Source organism: Zonotrichia albicollis, chromosome Z, assembly GCF_047830755.1.
Source record: "Zonotrichia albicollis isolate bZonAlb1 chromosome Z, bZonAlb1.hap1, whole genome shotgun sequence".
Taxonomy (NCBI): Eukaryota; Metazoa; Chordata; class Aves; order Passeriformes; family Passerellidae; genus Zonotrichia; species Zonotrichia albicollis.
Genome location: NC_133860.1, coordinates 42065724 through 42083341, shown reverse-complemented (window position 1 = coordinate 42083341; position 17618 = coordinate 42065724). Strand labels below are relative to the sequence as shown.

Sequence of the window (17618 nt, the reverse complement as noted above, 5' to 3'; positions counted from 1 at the left end):
AAAGATGGACTGGATGGAATAAATCAAGAGAGTACTAAGAGTACTGAAAATTGTAACAGGGCACTGGCAGGAGAGCACCAGCTATAGCTGGTGGATGAGAGAGAGAAAGACTTAGTAATAGAGATCTGAGAGGAAAAACTCTGGAGACTAGTAAAGGGAGGCTAAATAAAAAGCCAAATGAGCAGACTACAGCTCACTGTACAAGGTGATTAAAAGCAGGATTAAATACCTATGAAGTGGTTTATAATAGTAAAGTAAATAAAAGGGCACTGAAAGTGAGACAGGGAGGTAGGCTGGAGGGATGGGCTATGACTTTCCCAGTGTTTAGCTAGAAGGCTGGGACTTAGATGAGAAATCCATAAACTGTGTGGGTGACAAACAGGAACTTGTGTAGAAGACAAACAGGAAGTGTGCTTTAAGCATGCAGCAATTTATAACAAAGACTCAAAACCAAGAGGCCCTTAATGTCAATTTTGACACCCAAAACTTCCCAGTGCCATGTACTCCCAGACATCTACTCCCAACTGTATCTCATGACCACCACAGAAAGACAAAACCAAAAATATTTATTCTCTTTCAGAACCACGTAAAACCAGAACCACAGAGTATATGCATATAAATATAATGCTCATTCAAAAAAGGGGAAAAGAAGGCAATTTTATCACTGCTTGCACACAAAGCATTTTGCAGAATAAGGCAGAGAGAGCATTTCTGACTGTAGGTGTGAACCAACCAGGGTTGAACACATGCTTTTAATTCTGGAATTTGGTAAGCAGTGGGCTTGATTTGACCATGAAAATGTTCAAAATTCATATCTGTGTAGATAAACAGAAAACACTGATGACATTACTTTGTGCTTAATTTTGTTTCTGAAATCCCTGTTTGCAAAACCAAAGGGAAGTTGGTGTATTCTAAGCTTAAGTGAGGCTGCCAAGTGAAAACATCTTACTTAATCTTTCTTACTGGTTCATGCCAGCGTAGTACCACAAAATGCTTGCGGATTAAGCAGCAATTAGACTTTTTCCTGCCTGTCATATGACACATGTAACACATATATGACATATCTGGGCCCAGTGCTGTTTGACGTGCTTTTCCATGACTTCGATGAAGGCCCAGATGCCTCCTCAGAGAACTTGCTGACAACACAATGCTCATCAATGTTTTTAAGATCTGAAGGGAGGCTGTCAAGATGGACCATGCTTTTCACATTTGTGTCAAGCAACAGAAGAGATGTAACAGGCAAAAACTGATGCACAGGACGTTCCACATGAACATGAGCAAGAACTTCTCTACTGTGAGGGTGACAGAGCACTGAAGAGATTGACCAGAGGTGTGAAGTCTTCTCCAAAAGTATTCAAAAGCTCACTGGACAGGACAAAAACCTGAGTAATGTACTCCCAGAGGACCCTGCTTGGGCAGGGAGACTAGATGAAATGCCTTTCTATGGCCTTTTCCAACCTGCCCTGTTCAGGGATTCCACGATTCTGTAATGTTATAGCACGGAAGAAACTTGGAAGGCACAACACAATGTGTTACGAGGCAGCCGAAGTAACACACCCCCACTAAACGCGGCTGGGCCCTGCCGGTGTGACCCAGAACAATCCTGCCCGGCTCCAGCAGCAGCCTGGCACGGACCGCTCCTGCAGCGCGCCGCTCAGCTGTACTGGGCAGTCAGGGGCCGTTACAGCGCAGCCCCCGCGGGCAGGGCCCACCGGCGGGCTCGGGGACGAGCGACCGCAGCGTGAGCAGGGTAAGAGCCGGGACCTCCGGAGCTGCTCCGCCCCTCAGCGGCCGAGCGGTTGCCAGGCGCGGCCTGACGGTGACCAACAGCCTGCGGGGGCTGCGGCGCACCCGCCATTTCGCGCTGGGCTAACCGGAGCCAGCGGCGAACGACTCCCACCATTTCGGGGACAGCGCCACCACCCTCCGCCGAGAGGGAAGGGCCCAGGCTGGCCCCGCCCGCCACGGGGCTGGTCCGGGGCCCGGCCGCGCCCTCCGTCCCGCCCCGCTCAGGTATCAGGTGAAACTGGCCGGGAGTGCGGGCGGAGTGGCGGCGGCCGGAGCGGGGAGATGGCTGCACGCTGTGGATTGTGCCTGGTGCTGCTGTTCTGTGTGCTGCTGCGAGCTGCCGCCACTGCTGAAGGTGAGCGGAGCGGCGTGAGCTGCCAGCTCGGCTGGCATCGGCGGGGCGGCCAGCGCGGCACCCCCGGCGGGCTCGGCCGCCCCTCAGCCGCGGGCGGGGGCACGGCGCGGCGCTCGGCGGGGCAGGTGTCTGGCCTGTCTGGGGTTCGGGGAGCCCGGAGCGGAGAAGGTCGGAAAGCTCGCGCGGGTGGCAGTGTGGCCGCCGGGACCCGCGGGCAGGGCTCCCCGGACGTCACGGAGAGCGCTTCACGGGCGAGCAGCCGGACGCGGCGAGCAGCTCTCTCAGGGCTTGTGGGACGAGTGGGGCTTGGCTTCACTCGCCTTGTAGAGAGTCGTGGAACGGTCTGGCTTGAAAGGGACCGAAAAGCTCCCATCTAGTTCCAACCCCTTCCTCTCCGTCCCGGGCAGGGACAGCTTCCACTAGACCAGGTTGCTTAGAGCCCCGTCTAGCCTGGCCTTGAACATTGGCGCGCATGGGACATCCATAACTTCTTTGGACAACCTGTTCCAGCCCCTCACCACCCTCACATAAAGAATTTCTTCCTACCTTGTAGTCTAAATGTGCTCTCTTTCCTTTTAAAACCATTTCGTCTGGTCCTGTCACTTAGTGGCCTTGTAAAATGCCCCTGTCCAACCTTCTTATAGTCTGCTTCCTGCCTCCCCTTGCGATAAACATGAAAAATCTTTAAAGACCATGTTCTTGGTTTTTTTTTTTTTTTCCCCCTGATTTAAGAAGCTAGGATTCTTTTTAAATTTTTTAGTCTGTGCTATTGCTTGTTGAACGTAAGTGCAGTTTGAGGAAAAAAGCCTAAACTATATTAATATTTCACTTATTACTTAAAGTTAACTTTTCGCCACGTTTTATAATAAACCCCATTGCCATATCTGTGCATACCTTTTCACTCTGTCCTTCCATATTTCATTTACCGGGCTTATTTACCTAACAAAATCATATGCATTAAGGTTGTGCAAATATTGAAACCAAGCATAGGATATACGTTGTATATGTATTGAAGCCAAGCATACGTCGTATTTTCCCAAGGGATTGATAATAGGTAACTGCAAATTGTGTTCTTCAGAGCGGAGTTCCTGAATCAAGCTGCCATTTAATAGCCTAATTGTCTGACCTGGGCGAAGTAAGGAATTTGGAATTCTCGGAGAAGAGGGAGAGAGGTTAAAGATCCAAAACCCAGAATAATCTTAAATTTAGTCCTGTTTGGAGTATTACTACCACGAGTAAACTAGTTAATTTTTGGATACTCTATGCTGCTGTCACTTTTGTGTCTGCAGGGTGGGCATAATCCTGTGTTTGGTATGTAGTGCGTTATATCTTCTGGACAAATGGCAAAGCTGTTGAAACAGTCTTTTGTGGGAGGAGAGAGTAACGCTTTTCCCGTGGGCAGATTAGCGAGTCAACTGCATTCTCTGTACGTGAGTCAAGCAGGGTGAAACTCTTCTGGAAAAGAGCTCGATTGTTATGGAAAACGGCAAGTGGTGAATGAGTAAGGAAAGGATGTAGAAATGCACATACCTATCAAAGGATTGGTTGCTCAGTGAGGGAGTGTTAACTGCGGGGTAACAGGACACTGTCTCCTTATATGTATAGGTTGCTAGTTGGACTGCAAAAAGTATGTTTTGAGACTCGAATTAAAGTCAGCATAAAAACAAGACTTGGTCTGTGAAATCACTCTGTCTTACAAAGTAGAATAAAACAAACCTTTGTTTCTATGCTGACGCTCTTGCAGTACAAAGTCCTGTCTGTGGTTCAGGTATCTGTGCATCCACTTTAGTGTACCTCTTACTGTACTTTCTCACACTAACACTTCAGGACTTTTTGATGAGGCTTTTTTTTCCTACCTAACCTCTGAACTTCAATTGCAAAGCATTGTTTTATATTTGATCACAAAACTTTAGTAATAACAAAGTGGTAATATTTACTCTTCTAGTTCTCTACAATGATTTGAGTCTTTGGAATGGAATAAAAATAGCATGATTGGAATTTGATGGTATTGACCACTTTCTGATGGACAGGTACTTAACATGGCACTGTATGGTGCATTTTATTACTGTGTCCTGATCACTGCTGTCAAATTAGTCTGTAAGGTCTGCTTCCAAGCATCTCTCAGGATCTTTCTCAGCTAAGCTGTGAGCCTAAGAAAATCAGCATTGCTTAGCTCATTATCACTTCAATATCTGGTATCTGTAAGCTATGTCCTTTAGGGTGGTTTTATGGGTTCTCCTATTCATAGCTCAGCATAGGGAACTAGGATTGCTGCATTATAATTAACTTTTGCAGTACAGTGAACAGTATTGCTGATGTGATCATGAGGCTTGAATGTCTTAATGGAGAATTTTTATAATTCTGCTTTGTTTGTTGTAATTACACCACATATAGACCAAAATGACTATTTGGCATTTGAATTAATTTTCTTTAGGATGGTAGTTTTTTTAGTATAATTTAAGCATCTGTCTTCATGCAGTCTACTGCAAAGATTTGTCCATGTCATTGTACAGGCAAAAAGTTACCTTGCATCTCAGTTTTCCAGAGAAGGCTGCCTGGGTCTGGATATCTTCAAGTGCTCAAGTGAATTAAAGTTAACTTAATTGAAAATTCTGAAGAGTGTCAATATTTTTGTATGCATTATCAGAAGGTTGCAGAGTCTAGACAGGAATCGAATGCTGTACATCAGACTTTTGCAGTTATAATTTGAAAGGAACAGCCATCTAAAGTGGACTGCCTTGCAGAATCTATGCTGAGAAACACACACTTGTGTATTTACATATTGTGTAAGAATTCTTTAAAATGTAAGGTGGAAGCATTTTTTCATTTGGAACTGTATTAATTATTTTTCAACAAAGGGGCAGGCTGTACTTCAGCATTGTTCATGGCTGCTCACTGTTCAGGCATTCAAAAAGACTCTTTTTATATTACAGTTGGGGGGCTTTGGCAAAACAAGTCCACAAATATTGATAGAAAGTTTAGAAATAATCCTTCCTAAACCAGTCGGCTTCCATGTCCATACAGTTTAGCTGTGTGGAATGAATGTCAATAGGTGAATGTGTGACTTTTCAGAATGGTGTGGATTCCAGGATATTGCTTGTGCAGTTTAGCCTGGTAGCAGAGGAGGACTGTGCTGTGTGTGCAGGGGTTTTGTTCAAAGTCTGTCCTGCAGAACTCGAGGCAGGAGCACCTGTCTCACCCGAATGGTTTGTAAACTCCCACAGCATTCTAAAGGGGCAGAGCAAAGCTTGTAGTGACAGCAGTTTGTGTATGAAGCAATCTTAGGTGTCAGCTCTACCACCTGAAACTGTAAAAATCGAGTAAAAATCACAGGGAGCGACTCTCCTGAAGGAGATCCCGCATGAGAACTGCATTGCAACTTCGGTGCACAGAGATAGTGTGTTCAAATTTCTGTCTGGATACACTGTAATGTGTGGCATGCCCTAGAGACTATTTGTGCATGGCTTTGGACATGGCATTCTATATTTCAGTTTTAGCTTGTCTGAAGGTAGTATGTTCTTTTTTAACTGCATACCTGATTTTTGGGCCACCTAAACTGGCAAAGCTTCTGCTGCAGTTAAATTAGCCTGCTGTGACCCAGCACTCAGGTGATCTGGCACTGCTGTGTGAAAAGCTAATGGTGCCCTGGGGTAGTTGAAGCAGTTTCGACTGTAACTGTTCCGGTGGTAGGAGCCTTTTAACACGGCACTTTTAACAAGGCATTTTTAATATCACTGGTGACATGCAGAAATGTTTTGGTTTCTGGTAGAATCCTTGAATTCTTGAAGGGATAAAGGTGGTCCTTTGGTTAATAAATTTAAAAGAATGGGAAGATAAATCATCAAGTGTTTGAATATCAGTCTTAATTTTCCTGCTGATGAGACTGTCTGTAAATGTTCAGATCAGATTGCTGTATCTAGTTTATTTTTTAAAAGGACAAAAAGTCTGTACTTGAACACCAATAACAACTTTTTTTTTTTTTTTTTATTTTAGAGAATGGTGGCTCCAGCAAACCAAAAGGAAGAAGTTTCATTGGCTATAAGGTTCCAAATGCAAATAATTCTGAAGAGTTATACGAGGTGGATGAATTTGTAGCAGAAGTCCTCACAGGAAAACTGACTACAGTTTTTATTCCCATTGTTTATATACTTGTCTTTATAATTGGTTTGCCGAGCAATGCCATAGCCCTCTGGGTCTTTTTTTTCCGAACAAAGAAGAAACATCCAGCTGTGATTTACATGATTAACTTGGCATTGGCAGACCTTCTTTTTGTTGTCTGGTTCCCACTGAAGATTTCATACCATCTAAATGGCAATAACTGGATATTTGGTGAAGGTCTCTGCAAAGTATTTGTTGGGTTTTTCTATGGAAATATGTACTGTTCCATCCTTTTCATGACATGTCTCAGTGTACAACGGTATTGGGTTGTAGTGAACCCCATAGTGAATTCAAAAAAGAAGTCAGAAATTGCTTTGGGCATTTCCATTGCTATCTGGATACTGATTTTGTTGGGCAACATCCCATTGTATCTTGTTAATCAGACAGCATATATTTCAAATCTTAACATCACAACCTGCCATGATGTGTTGCCTGAAAATGTTTCGGCTCATGATATGTTCAGTTATTTCCTCTCACTTGCAGTTGGACTCTTCTTAATCCCAGCTATCATCACTGCTGTCGCATACATTCTAATGATTAAGACCCTGAGCGCTTCCATCATAGATGTAAGCACTGGGAAGAAACGAAAAAGAGCAATCAAACTCATTGTTGTTGTCCTGTCCATGTATCTCATCTGTTTTACACCTAGCAATGTGCTGATTATTGTGCACTATTCACTCCTCAAAGCCTACAGCCAGAGCCATCTGTATGTGTGGTACATAACTGCGCTGTGTCTTTCCGCTTTGAATAGTGGTATCGATCCATTCATCTACTATTATATTTCAAAAGACTTCAGAGGCAACCTTAAATATGCTCTTCTTTGCCGAAGTGTGCGAACTACACAGAGGATGCAAGTGTCTCTCTCATCAAGCAAGTACCTCAAGAAATCAAATTCTTACTCTTCAAACTCAAGTAGGACCAATAAATCTTCCTACTGAGTTTAATCTTAGAAAAGTGAACTTTTGTTATTACTGATGAAAGGGTGTGAGTGACAATAGACTTTGTACAAGAAAGTCTGATGAAACACCTCTGCATTTTAATTACATTGAAGTGTGGAATTTGGAACTGACAGTTGCTTATTTTATGTAGAAATCATAAGCAGATGAATCTTCCTGAGAAACTGGGGGAAAAAAAAAGAAGACATTTCAGATGCTGTGCAAAAATGCTGCTGACCTAGAAGTGAGGCTGAAGACATTCTTGTTGAATATAAAAGTTGCTAAAAAGCAAAATGTCTCTGGAATATTATACAGTATTGTTAGTATTTTTAATTGCCAGAAAAATCTGTTTTGTGTTACTGTAACTGTAATCTATTATGCATCTGAACAGATTGTCTGTATAGAACCTTGCTCTGTCTACCAGCTTACACTGAACATCATTTGAAGCTGTAGAAAGAAGTAGAAGAGAATCCACTTCACCATCTTGGATTAGATTGCTTATTATCCTTGGTATATTATAATTTATATATTGTTTTCCAAGTTACTGTGCTGTAAATACTAACATAGCAAAAACCTATAATGTTATCCTGTTTGAGTTGACAAGCTGATCTTATCAGCTAGAACTGGGAAAAAATGTTAGTTGAGATTATCCACTGTTACTTAACATTTGCCAGTACATGATCTTATATGGGGATATACAACAAAGTTTTGATGGATAGATATTTGATTTTATAAAATGCGCCTTGTATTTTTTAAGACATCTAAATAAGATTTTTTTTTTGTAACACATTTGAGTTGAGTGCTCTCTTTTGTTCTTTTACATGCAATTCAATAGTAGTTCAACTTGACTAGTTCAGCTTGCCTGGCTTCATATAACAAAGATGATATTCCTAACAGTTGTTACAAGCATGACAGCTGTAGCTGTAATGTCTAAATGGGTAAAGTAAGATTTACCTAATGACACGTTTGTTTGGTGAGCAATGAAAGTAGGATGTTTTGTGATAGTATTTCAGAGGGCCTAGCTAAAATAGCAATGTATATTAAAATATGTCTCATGAAGAAGTGGAGAGTTACTCCAGCTCTAGATGACATGGAACACAAATGCTTCTCAGACATAAACAATTTTCTCCTCCTGTTTCCTGACAAGTGCAGGGAAATAATTGCATATTTATTACTGAACTGAAGGTGTTAGCACCCTTACTGGAAAATGAATGTACATAAGAGGCCACAGTTCACTGGAAGAATTTGAAATTAAGAGAGTTACACTGTCTTCACAAAAGGCTGTCTCTGAACTCCTACCATAGTCTGTTCCCTGTATCATGTTAAGCAGTATGCTTCCTGCTCCATATGCAGTAGTGAGTAATATGAAGAAAGGGCATCCAGTTCATGTACTTACGAACCTACCTGTGCTCTGTCAGGAGTACAAAGGTTATAGGTTATATGTTGTAAAGATGATAGATTGGCAGTGTGTAATACCACAAAGAGACTGCTCATGATTCACAGATGACTATTAAATGTCTAAAATATGACATGCTTAATATAGCCTGTCTTTTGGGGAACAAAATTTATTTCTTGCACTATTTAATCAGAAGAGCACTAAGCACTTTTTTTTTGTATATCTGTACTCTCTTTGTTTCTTTCCTGTCATTCCTGTCAAATAATTAGACAACTCTATTGCAGCTCCTGTGAAGTAAAGTGCTGATCCTCTTGACCATCTCTCCCTTCTAGCCTTCACCTGCAGGTTGGCAAAGCAGGCTGCAGTGAAGGATCTTTCTTACCTGTGGCAATAGTGGAGGTCTGCCAATGGTACAAGTAAGAATTAGATGGTACTGCAGTGTCGGGGCACCAGGGTAGCTATAGATCAAGTGTCAGGAACCCACGTCTTAAGAGAGGAACCCACTTGCCGCGGCAAAAAGTCCAAATATGGACCACACTGGACAAATTCAGACCAGCTTTTTTATTATTATTATTATTATTATTACATCAGCCTCAGAACATTGTTAGATGTTAACAGCATGCTGGCCTAATGGGAAATGCCCCCAAAGGTGGGGTCAAACAGAATGACATAAAATCATCTCAGTTTAGATTTCAGCCAATCACACAAAACAAGACATATTGACAAGCTTTCCATCCAACCTTATAAAACATACGTAATGGTAGTTAAAACAAAGGCTATTTCATAAGAAACAAAGAACAGAGCTCTATTCACAGTAACCTTCTAAAGATATACATTAAATAAACTTGTTGCCATCCTAAAACCAAACCTACAAAGTCTTATTGTTATTTGTCACGTCTACTGCTTGGGAAACTTTTCTGCTTGCTTGGGAAACTTTTTTGCTTGCTTAGGAAACTTTTCTGCTTGCTTGGGAAACTTTTCTGCTGTAACAGAACTTTGGGCCACATCCTGAGGCCTAAATACTCTTTTTTAACCATTTCCTAAAAACCCTCTGACTTTATAGATTCCCACACTGCAGTATGTTGAAAGCTTCTTGAGAAAGAAGTTCTAATAAATAGAATGATTTCTTTTTAAAATGGGGCTCTGTGACGTGTGACAGATTTTGGAGAATACTATCCAAAGAGCTCACAGTCATTTAAGTGAAGCTTTCCCTCTGTGTAGCTGTATTGCAAATCCTTATCCTGAATTTAGCATGAATTAGTTTGCTTCAATTAACAAAGCAGTTAGACTAGGCTGGTTGTTCATTTGATTTTATTCAGTTCCTGGAATGTGCCTGTGCAGCCAGGTAGTGGTGGAGTAAGAACATACAGCCTGTGAGGGTGGAGATGGTTGCTTAAACCTTTTTGGGGGCGGGGGGAGTGGAGAAGGGGAGGCTGTAGTCTTGGGCACGGTTGGTTGGTATAAATGTGGTTGTCTTCAGCTTAAAATTAATATATTCCTGAACAGTGCCAACTTTGTAATTCAAACACTAAGAGAACAAAAAAATTCTTCCTAGCTATTGCTGATTAAATGTTTAGATGCTAAAAAAATCATCAGTGCAACATTCATGAAAGCATCGGGAAGTTGAAAATCAGGTGTATTTTATGTGCACTATGTCAAGCTTTCACAAGCATCTCAAGCTTATGCTGCACTTGAGAAATAGATTAGCCTTTCTCTTACTCCAGTTATGTGATCATGCTGTTTCCTCATACTGTCACAAGCAAGTGTGACCTTGGGGTGGACTGGATCAGTTCTGGGTTAAAGTTAAACTAGGAGGATGGTGAAAAGTTTACTTTTGGCTTGGAACAGTATTTTGCTGATTTGCTCTGTGTCCAGAACAGGAGAGAGGCTCAGACTTTCTCACCACCAACATGCTTCCACTGTGCAACTGCAAGGCAAGTCAAAGCACAATAGCTGCCAAACCTTCCAAGCAGCAGGGAGCAAGCCTCCACCCATGACCATAGGAATGGCTCTGCTCACTCTGGCTCAGGGTAGATCCAGCTCTGCTAGAGTAATCTTCCCACCTTCTACTCTGGAGGTCATCAAGACAGCAAGGCATCAAGGGACATATCAAGAAAACAGCAGGACTGCTGCACGAGGCACCTGGCCAGCATACCAGATACACAGAAGATGTGGCTGGCACCACTTGTGTGCTGCACTTTGGAGCATAGTTGAAATGTGCTCTGAAGTTCAGAAAGAAAAAGGAGACAAAGACTGGGGCAGCTAAAGTCCTTGCCAGCTGCGAGGAAAGCTGCTGCTGAGCAGGTCTATCTGACTAGAGAATGTGTAACAGCAACAGAAAGAAGTTAGAGGCAGACACTCAAGTAGGAGTAAAACCAGCACAGCCAAGAATCACATTCCCCATTGCAGTGTCTCAAAATCCTGCTACCTTCAACATTAGAATTTTTGGCGGGCCTCATTTGAGTGTCATGTTGTCAACCTCTTTATTCACTTTGAATCAGGACCCACAGTCTTCATTGGATGGCCCCTCATTCCTAAAGGAGAAGATAATGTGAGTTAGTCCCTTACTGTCTTGTCCATCCACTTGAAATTTTGTAAGCCAGTATCCTATTCCCTCTTAGGTACTTTGCACATTGAGGTGTCATAGCCAGTTCTTTCCCAGTCAGCCACTCAGCAACAGTCTTGTTTCCTTTCTCTCAGGCCTTCCCATTTCCATACACTGTCTCCAAATGACACATAATAGTCAAGCAGTGGATGGTACAGTGATGACTTCTATTTTGCACTGTGTTGCTTACCCAATAGCCATGACTATCCATTGTTGGTTTTATTTTTTTTTTCTCCTGCTCCTTAACAATGAGCTGGTATTTTCATGCAGCTGTCTAATTACATCTCTCTCCTGACTGGTTACAGTATTTTCACAAGCCATAGTTCTATAAGCCAAGTTAGAATGTTAGCTGCAAACTTTTGTTCCTTGGTGCTTTACCCTCTTCAGACCATTTACAAACATACAGAACAGTACAAGTCGGGCACCACAATGGTGAATTACTGGCGTAGTGATGACTGACTTTTTCTGATACTGTGTATTTCTTTCTTTGCAATCACTTATTCAAAAACAACCTTCCCTCTTATTCCATGGCTGAATTCTACTTTACTTGAAAATCTTTGATCAGAAATTTTGCCAAAAAAATCTTTTGGAAATTCAAGTAGACTGGATATGCTGGATCACCCTTATCTCCACTTGTGCTTGGCCTCTTCCAAGAACTCCATAAAGTTTTTAGGTCCAGAATTCTCTTAACAAAAACAGTGGTGACTTTTACTGGAAAGGTCAAGTTCCATAGTGATGACCCTTCTTAGACTCTTCACTGTCTGCTCAGTACTTGTACTGAGCTCATGGAACTGTATTTCCCTTGACATGTCAGAACCTTTTATTGATTACAGCATTGGCTCCCAGTAGTCAGGTATAATTCTGGCAAGAGATTATACTTCAGTTAGTAATTCAGCTATTTTGTCTAAGTTTTTTCATAACTCCTCAATGAATACCACCTGTGCCCACCAAATTTAGCATTCATTTTGTCTGGCTGTGGTATGACGACTGAAGATATTTAGCACATTATGTTGTAACTGCCCTGAGAATCAAGCAGTATAATGCCTACCTACAATAACAGCCATTTGGGACCCAAGTTTCATTACAGATGTATTTGATCTTGTACATAGGCTCTTTGAACATGATTAATAAATAGCATCACTCTTAAATATGGCATAAACACAGTAGTCATCATCATTTTGATTCAACAACAGCCAGGAGGGTATATATTACCAACATGTTTTGTCTCAGGAGTGATAACCTTCTTTGGGTTTGCAGGTAAACATTCTCCAGGCACTGTTTGCTAGCAGGACCAGTACAACAGGCTGGCTACATAGTCAGCTCTTTGTCATCCAGGCCAAGGGAGGTGGAGATGCTTCAGATAATGGAAAAAAGACTAGAGATTGTGAGGGATGCATGGAATGCTGTGCAGAGATGCTGTGATCACTTCTCTCAATCCATGAGGACTCAGTGATCCAATGCTAGATTTTGTGACATGGATTTTTATGTCATTGAAGTGTGTCCACAACCAGCTTCCCTGATGGTCTGGCCAGCTCTTGGAGGCCAGGAAAAGGGGAAAAAGGTCTATTTGCGTGAACGTGGAGACAAGTAGGTTCATAGCTACCCTGGAGTTCATAAAGAACCTGGGATTGCATCTGTGGTACAGAGTCAGCTCAGTAGTACCAAGGACCACCTGGTATTTGTGATTAAATCCTGCCAATCTCCAGTGTCTGTGCCTCAGTATAGAAGCAGCATTCCAAGTGCAGAGATAGCTAGCTTATCCACTCCCATGTCTCTTGATACCCTGCTTCCCTGCCACATGGCTTTTGAATGCTATGTGCAACTTGTGTCAGTGTGGTGCTCATCTGGATATTGCTTTTTACCAGAGCATAGAAGTGTCCACAGGAGAGAATGAGTGTAATCTCCAACCACCTGACCCATAGCTAGAGCCCTAATGTAGCTGTAACCTAGAGACTGCACCTTCATGGTAGAACTTGCTACACCTGGTCTCCATGGGATTATTATGCATGTTGTAAAGCAGAGTCCTGCTGCTAAAGTTAGGTCTGTGTTCGGAGTTCTGCATGTCAACAAGGTCTGCAGGTAGCACACACATGGACTAAGCCTCAATCCTTTGTTTCAAAAGTGTTAGTAATATGCAGTAAAGAGCATGAATGAGCACTTGTATAGTGGAGCAAGGCAACAAAATGTGGGAGGAGAAGAAAAGCCTAAATTTGACCAGTCTATGTATGGAACTTGAGAAATGCCCCGATAACAACTCTCAGCTCTATCAGTAGGTCACCTCCAGGTATGACAGCTCCCATAACCAGTCAGTTGGTGCAGAGATCTTTGGTGAAACAATGGGCAGGAGAGATGTCTGTGTTTTAAAATACTTCTAAAAATCAATGTATAGTTATTCTTAAGGCTGGCAGGATTTTAATTGTCAAGCATGCATCAAATGGTGAGTGCATCTGAGAACAAACATGAGTGGCATGAGGGAATGTCTCTGTTGCAGTTATCAACTACATTTGATTCAGCAACGGCACTCCAGCTTTGTGCCTCACCTTCAAGAAGCAAACTGCTAGGGACAGAGTTCAGTGTGTTGAGTCCGAAGTGCTGTTTATTTAATAATACCCTTTCCCCTCCCTTCCCCAATTTATAGCATTTACCAGGCTTTTAATGGCTATGTGATATCTTGGAGAGGAGATAAATACTCTTCCATAGTTCATGGTATGAATACAGTTCCTGTTGCTTAGTAAGGGCTTAGTTCAGGGAAGTGTTGAACATTTGGGCTAATCTGCCTTTAATTATATGGCAGTGTAGCAATACAGAACACTGTCAGTATTCATGCTTTCTCCACAGAGTCTGAGTTCAGGACAGTATGTACTCATAGTGTTGTGGTTTAGCAGCTGAGTCCATGCTTCCCCAGCTGAATGACTGCAGTGGGGACTGCTCTATCACATAATCCTGTGGACTGCAGCAAGTGGAGAGATAGAGCTCATTTGGATGGAGCCTGTGTCTGTGTATGTAAGCACTTGGGAAAAAGGAGTAATTTGGGTGGGTAAAACAAGGGGGGATATGCTGCTTCTTTGGAGAGGGTAACCCACTAAATAAATGAAATAATTAACTTGAAGAACATAAATTAAAAGATAAAATGTGATGGGTAGGAGTTTCCTTAATGTGCTGAAGAGTGTCCTGTGTCATGCATTTTCAAAAGCCAGGGGGACATAAAGAAAACACAAGAAGCAGTCGATGAGCCAAAATGACTGCATTGTCTCGGGAGGGAGCGCCACACTGTGGTGTTCCCTGTATTTAGCTGGCGGTGACCCAGGACTAGCACATACTTTCAGATGGACACAACACGACCCTTGACATTTCATCTTCAAATCCCAGTCTGGCAAACCTGTATGGCTTTCTGTGAGTGGATGAGCTGAACAACATGGTTCAAAGTGTAAAAGTATCTCGGACAAGCCCCTAGCACTAATCCAGGACATGTTGGAGGCACGCGGTGCTGTATGCCATCCAAATGAAGTTGCCTGCTTTGGTTTGAAGTCACTAATGTGTCTCCATTAATTTCAGGAGCACAGCTTGAAATGCTCGGGATGGCTGTATTGTAGTGATATTTTATGTGAGGTGGGGTGAAGTATACTATTGCTATGAAGAGTGATTTGATGGTGAAATGAAATGAAAGAAAGAAGTTATGGAACTGCTCTATCATAATTTATAAAGACTGTTGTGTGTATTAGGCTGGTTGCCTGGAAGCTCTCTGTGTCACTATGACTAAATAGGCAGAGTCATGAACACTACAACAATAGCCAGTAAGATTATCCTCAGTAAATGTCTGAGTGACTGCCAGACCCTGGGTGAGCTGACAAGGCTGAGGAGCCTTGCAGCACTCCCAGCAAGCATGGCATTTTGGTTAGCAGGGTCAGCAATGGAGATGACGAGGGAAATCTCTAAAGGTGATGGTTGGTGAACTGCTTGTCAAGGGTCTGTTTGCTCTGATGTTTCTGAAGAATGCAGGTATCTTTTTTCAGGTTTGCTATTGAAGGATGTACGACTGGTTCCAGCATCAGCAGAAGTCAGCCCACAGTGAGGTCTGTGTAATCAAATTCTGCAGCTTGAGCCAAGAGGGTGCTGAAGAGATGGCAAGAGTGAGAGGAGAGGGAGAGTCCACTGCCAGCTACCTTCACTTTGGTAACTGCTATAGCAGGGCATGAGCAGATGAATAACAAAGATTCTGTCTCCAGGACATGGGAGAGCACAGTGGAGATACCTCTGCCAGGCATGGGGAAATGGCACTGCCTGACATTGCTGCTGAGGTCATGGTTTCCACTGCTTACACCTGAAATCAAGATAGCAGGTCTTTAGAAAGCAGCCCTCTTGTTTCAATAATCTTTGATCTTCCATGTGTGGTTTAAGTTTAAACAGTGTTTGGCATGAACACCAACCCTAGAGTCTGGTTGTAGCACTCAAAGACACGGAACCAGATCTGTCAGATGTGATTGGGAAGAACAAGGGCTCCACAGGGCACTGTGGCTTGAGGACCGTTTGTGTTCCCGTTCAGGCAGTGGTGTCACTCAAGTGTGCACATGGCACACATCTTATGCCAGCTGATGCACAGTTTCCCTTAGCATGAACTCATGGTGCCTCTTTGCTGAGCAATTAATTCTTTTTTCAAAGAGAGAGTTCCTCACAGTTTGTAATTAGAAGTGAGCTCAAGACACAGATCTCTACTTTGGTATCCAAGTATCCTAAATGAATAGGCAGACACCTGCAGAAGGTAGTTCATCTTGCCTGGCAGCCTCTTTCCTCCCTCCCAGAGGACCCACTTCCCCATGAGGAGCCGAAGCCATTGCACTAAAGTCAGAGATGCAGGGTCTTTGGCTCTTGGTGTTTCGTGGAGTAGACAGCCCTCCACTGAGATCACACCCCCACTGTTGCATAGCAGCCTCCCTGCTTCAGGAGGCTCACAGTGCTGGGAAATGGCGCCGTCTGGGCAGACAAAAGGGACAGGGCAAGGTGCAGGACCGCAGCTTCTCAGCGAAGGGGGAGAGCTACGTGTCACACGCCAGCCAAGCTGTCAGTCCAAGCCCAAGGAGGTCGGTGATGTTCAGGAACTAGCTGACGACTCCGTGGATCATCTGGGGAAAGAATGCTACATACGGGATCATGCTTTAACTTTCCGAGTATCGGCAAACAGAGCTGATACTGTGATAAACGGCTCCCTCTTCTGTTTCCAACTCTTACTGCACACTCTTTAACAAACAAGCATGGAAAGACAATCCGGTTTCCGTCTGCTATGCTTTATTTTGTAATTCCGCATTTCAAAATACACATACATATCTGATGTAAGAGAAGGACTTAACAGGTGATATCAAATATCCCTGCTAGGTTTGGGATCAGGGAAGCAGATTGCTGGGGAGATATGGGGCTCCTGGAGTGTAACTTTCAAAGCAGAATATTCTCACAATATCTTTCAATCTCCTTTGTTTTTTCTTTGATTTGAAACACTACTAAAACCAAGTCTTCAAAGCATGAGCTTATCTGAGCAAGAAGAGGTGTTCCTGTCTAAGTCTTTTAATCTCCAGATTTCTGGAATAGTATGACAAGCAGAAGTTTATTGTCAGTGATAGTTGATTTCTGTCTTTATTTCCAGATCATCTGAGCCCATGTGAAGCTTTCCATTGAGGAAATGTTGCTTCACCTGCAACTTCTGCTTTTGACTTAATTCATATTTACTATGGCCATTGTAGTTACAAATAACTTCGTGTTGCTGAGAGTGGTGGCTGAGGCTGCTTCACAAGAGTGGACTCAAGAAAAAAATGTACTTCTAAAGTAAGAAATCAATCTTTGAGCAAAAGCAGAGCTTGATATGCACCTAATTTTTGCCATCTATCCAATATAGGTTGGATATTAGGAAAAAGTTTTTATGGAAAGGGTGATAAAGTACTGGAATGGTGGTGGAGTCGCCATCCCTGGATTTGTTTAAAAAAAGATGTGGCACTTGCTGCCATGGTTTAGTTGAGGTGTTAGAGCATGGGTTGTACTCAATGATCTTAAGAGTCTCTTCCAACCTAGTGATTCTGTGATTCCTCAGTGAGGAATTGTAATACTCTTGCAAGATGCTGCAAGTCCTTGTCTGTTTGATATCACAGGCAGAAAGTGGGCTGGGATGCATTTCTTGAGCTGCAGCCTATTGTGTCAGGTGAGTCAGGTACAACTGAGAGTGCTGGACCTGTCCCACTAGTGGGATTGCATCATTAGAGGAAATCAGAGCATCTGCCTTTCATTTTACTGCAGACTTTTCTTGACAGTAACATGAAGAATGGGGAATGCCTGGGCTCAGTTGCCTGACAAAAAACCCACATAATTTGTCATATCATTTAGGAACTTTCCACAGAT

At 42.8% G+C, this 17618-nt stretch overlaps 1 protein-coding gene across 1 annotated transcript; it reads left to right on the top strand.

Moving 5' to 3' along the window:
• Window positions 1–1798: 1798 nt before the first annotated feature.
• Window positions 1799–8023, top strand: F2RL1 (F2R like trypsin receptor 1). Its single transcript, XM_005488314.4, has 2 exons — window positions 1799–2143; window positions 6137–8023. The coding sequence occupies exons 1-2, from the start codon at window positions 2071–2073 to the stop codon at window positions 7237–7239; spliced, it is 1176 nt and encodes a 391-aa protein (XP_005488371.1). The 5' UTR covers window positions 1799–2070; the 3' UTR covers window positions 7240–8023.
• Window positions 8024–17618: the final 9595 nt, after the last annotated feature.

What these genes read in the sequence shown, in the direction of transcription:
- F2RL1 (XM_005488314.4), top strand. Translation starts at nt 2,071, where the DNA reads ATGGCTGCACGCTGTGGATTGTGCCTGGTGCTGCTGTTCTGTGTGCTG. An exon ending in AGCTGCCGCCACTGCTGAAG is followed by an intron (nt 2,144 to 6,136) that starts GTGAGCGGAGCG and finishes TTTTTATTTTAG; the next exon opens with AGAATGGTGGCTCCAGCAAA.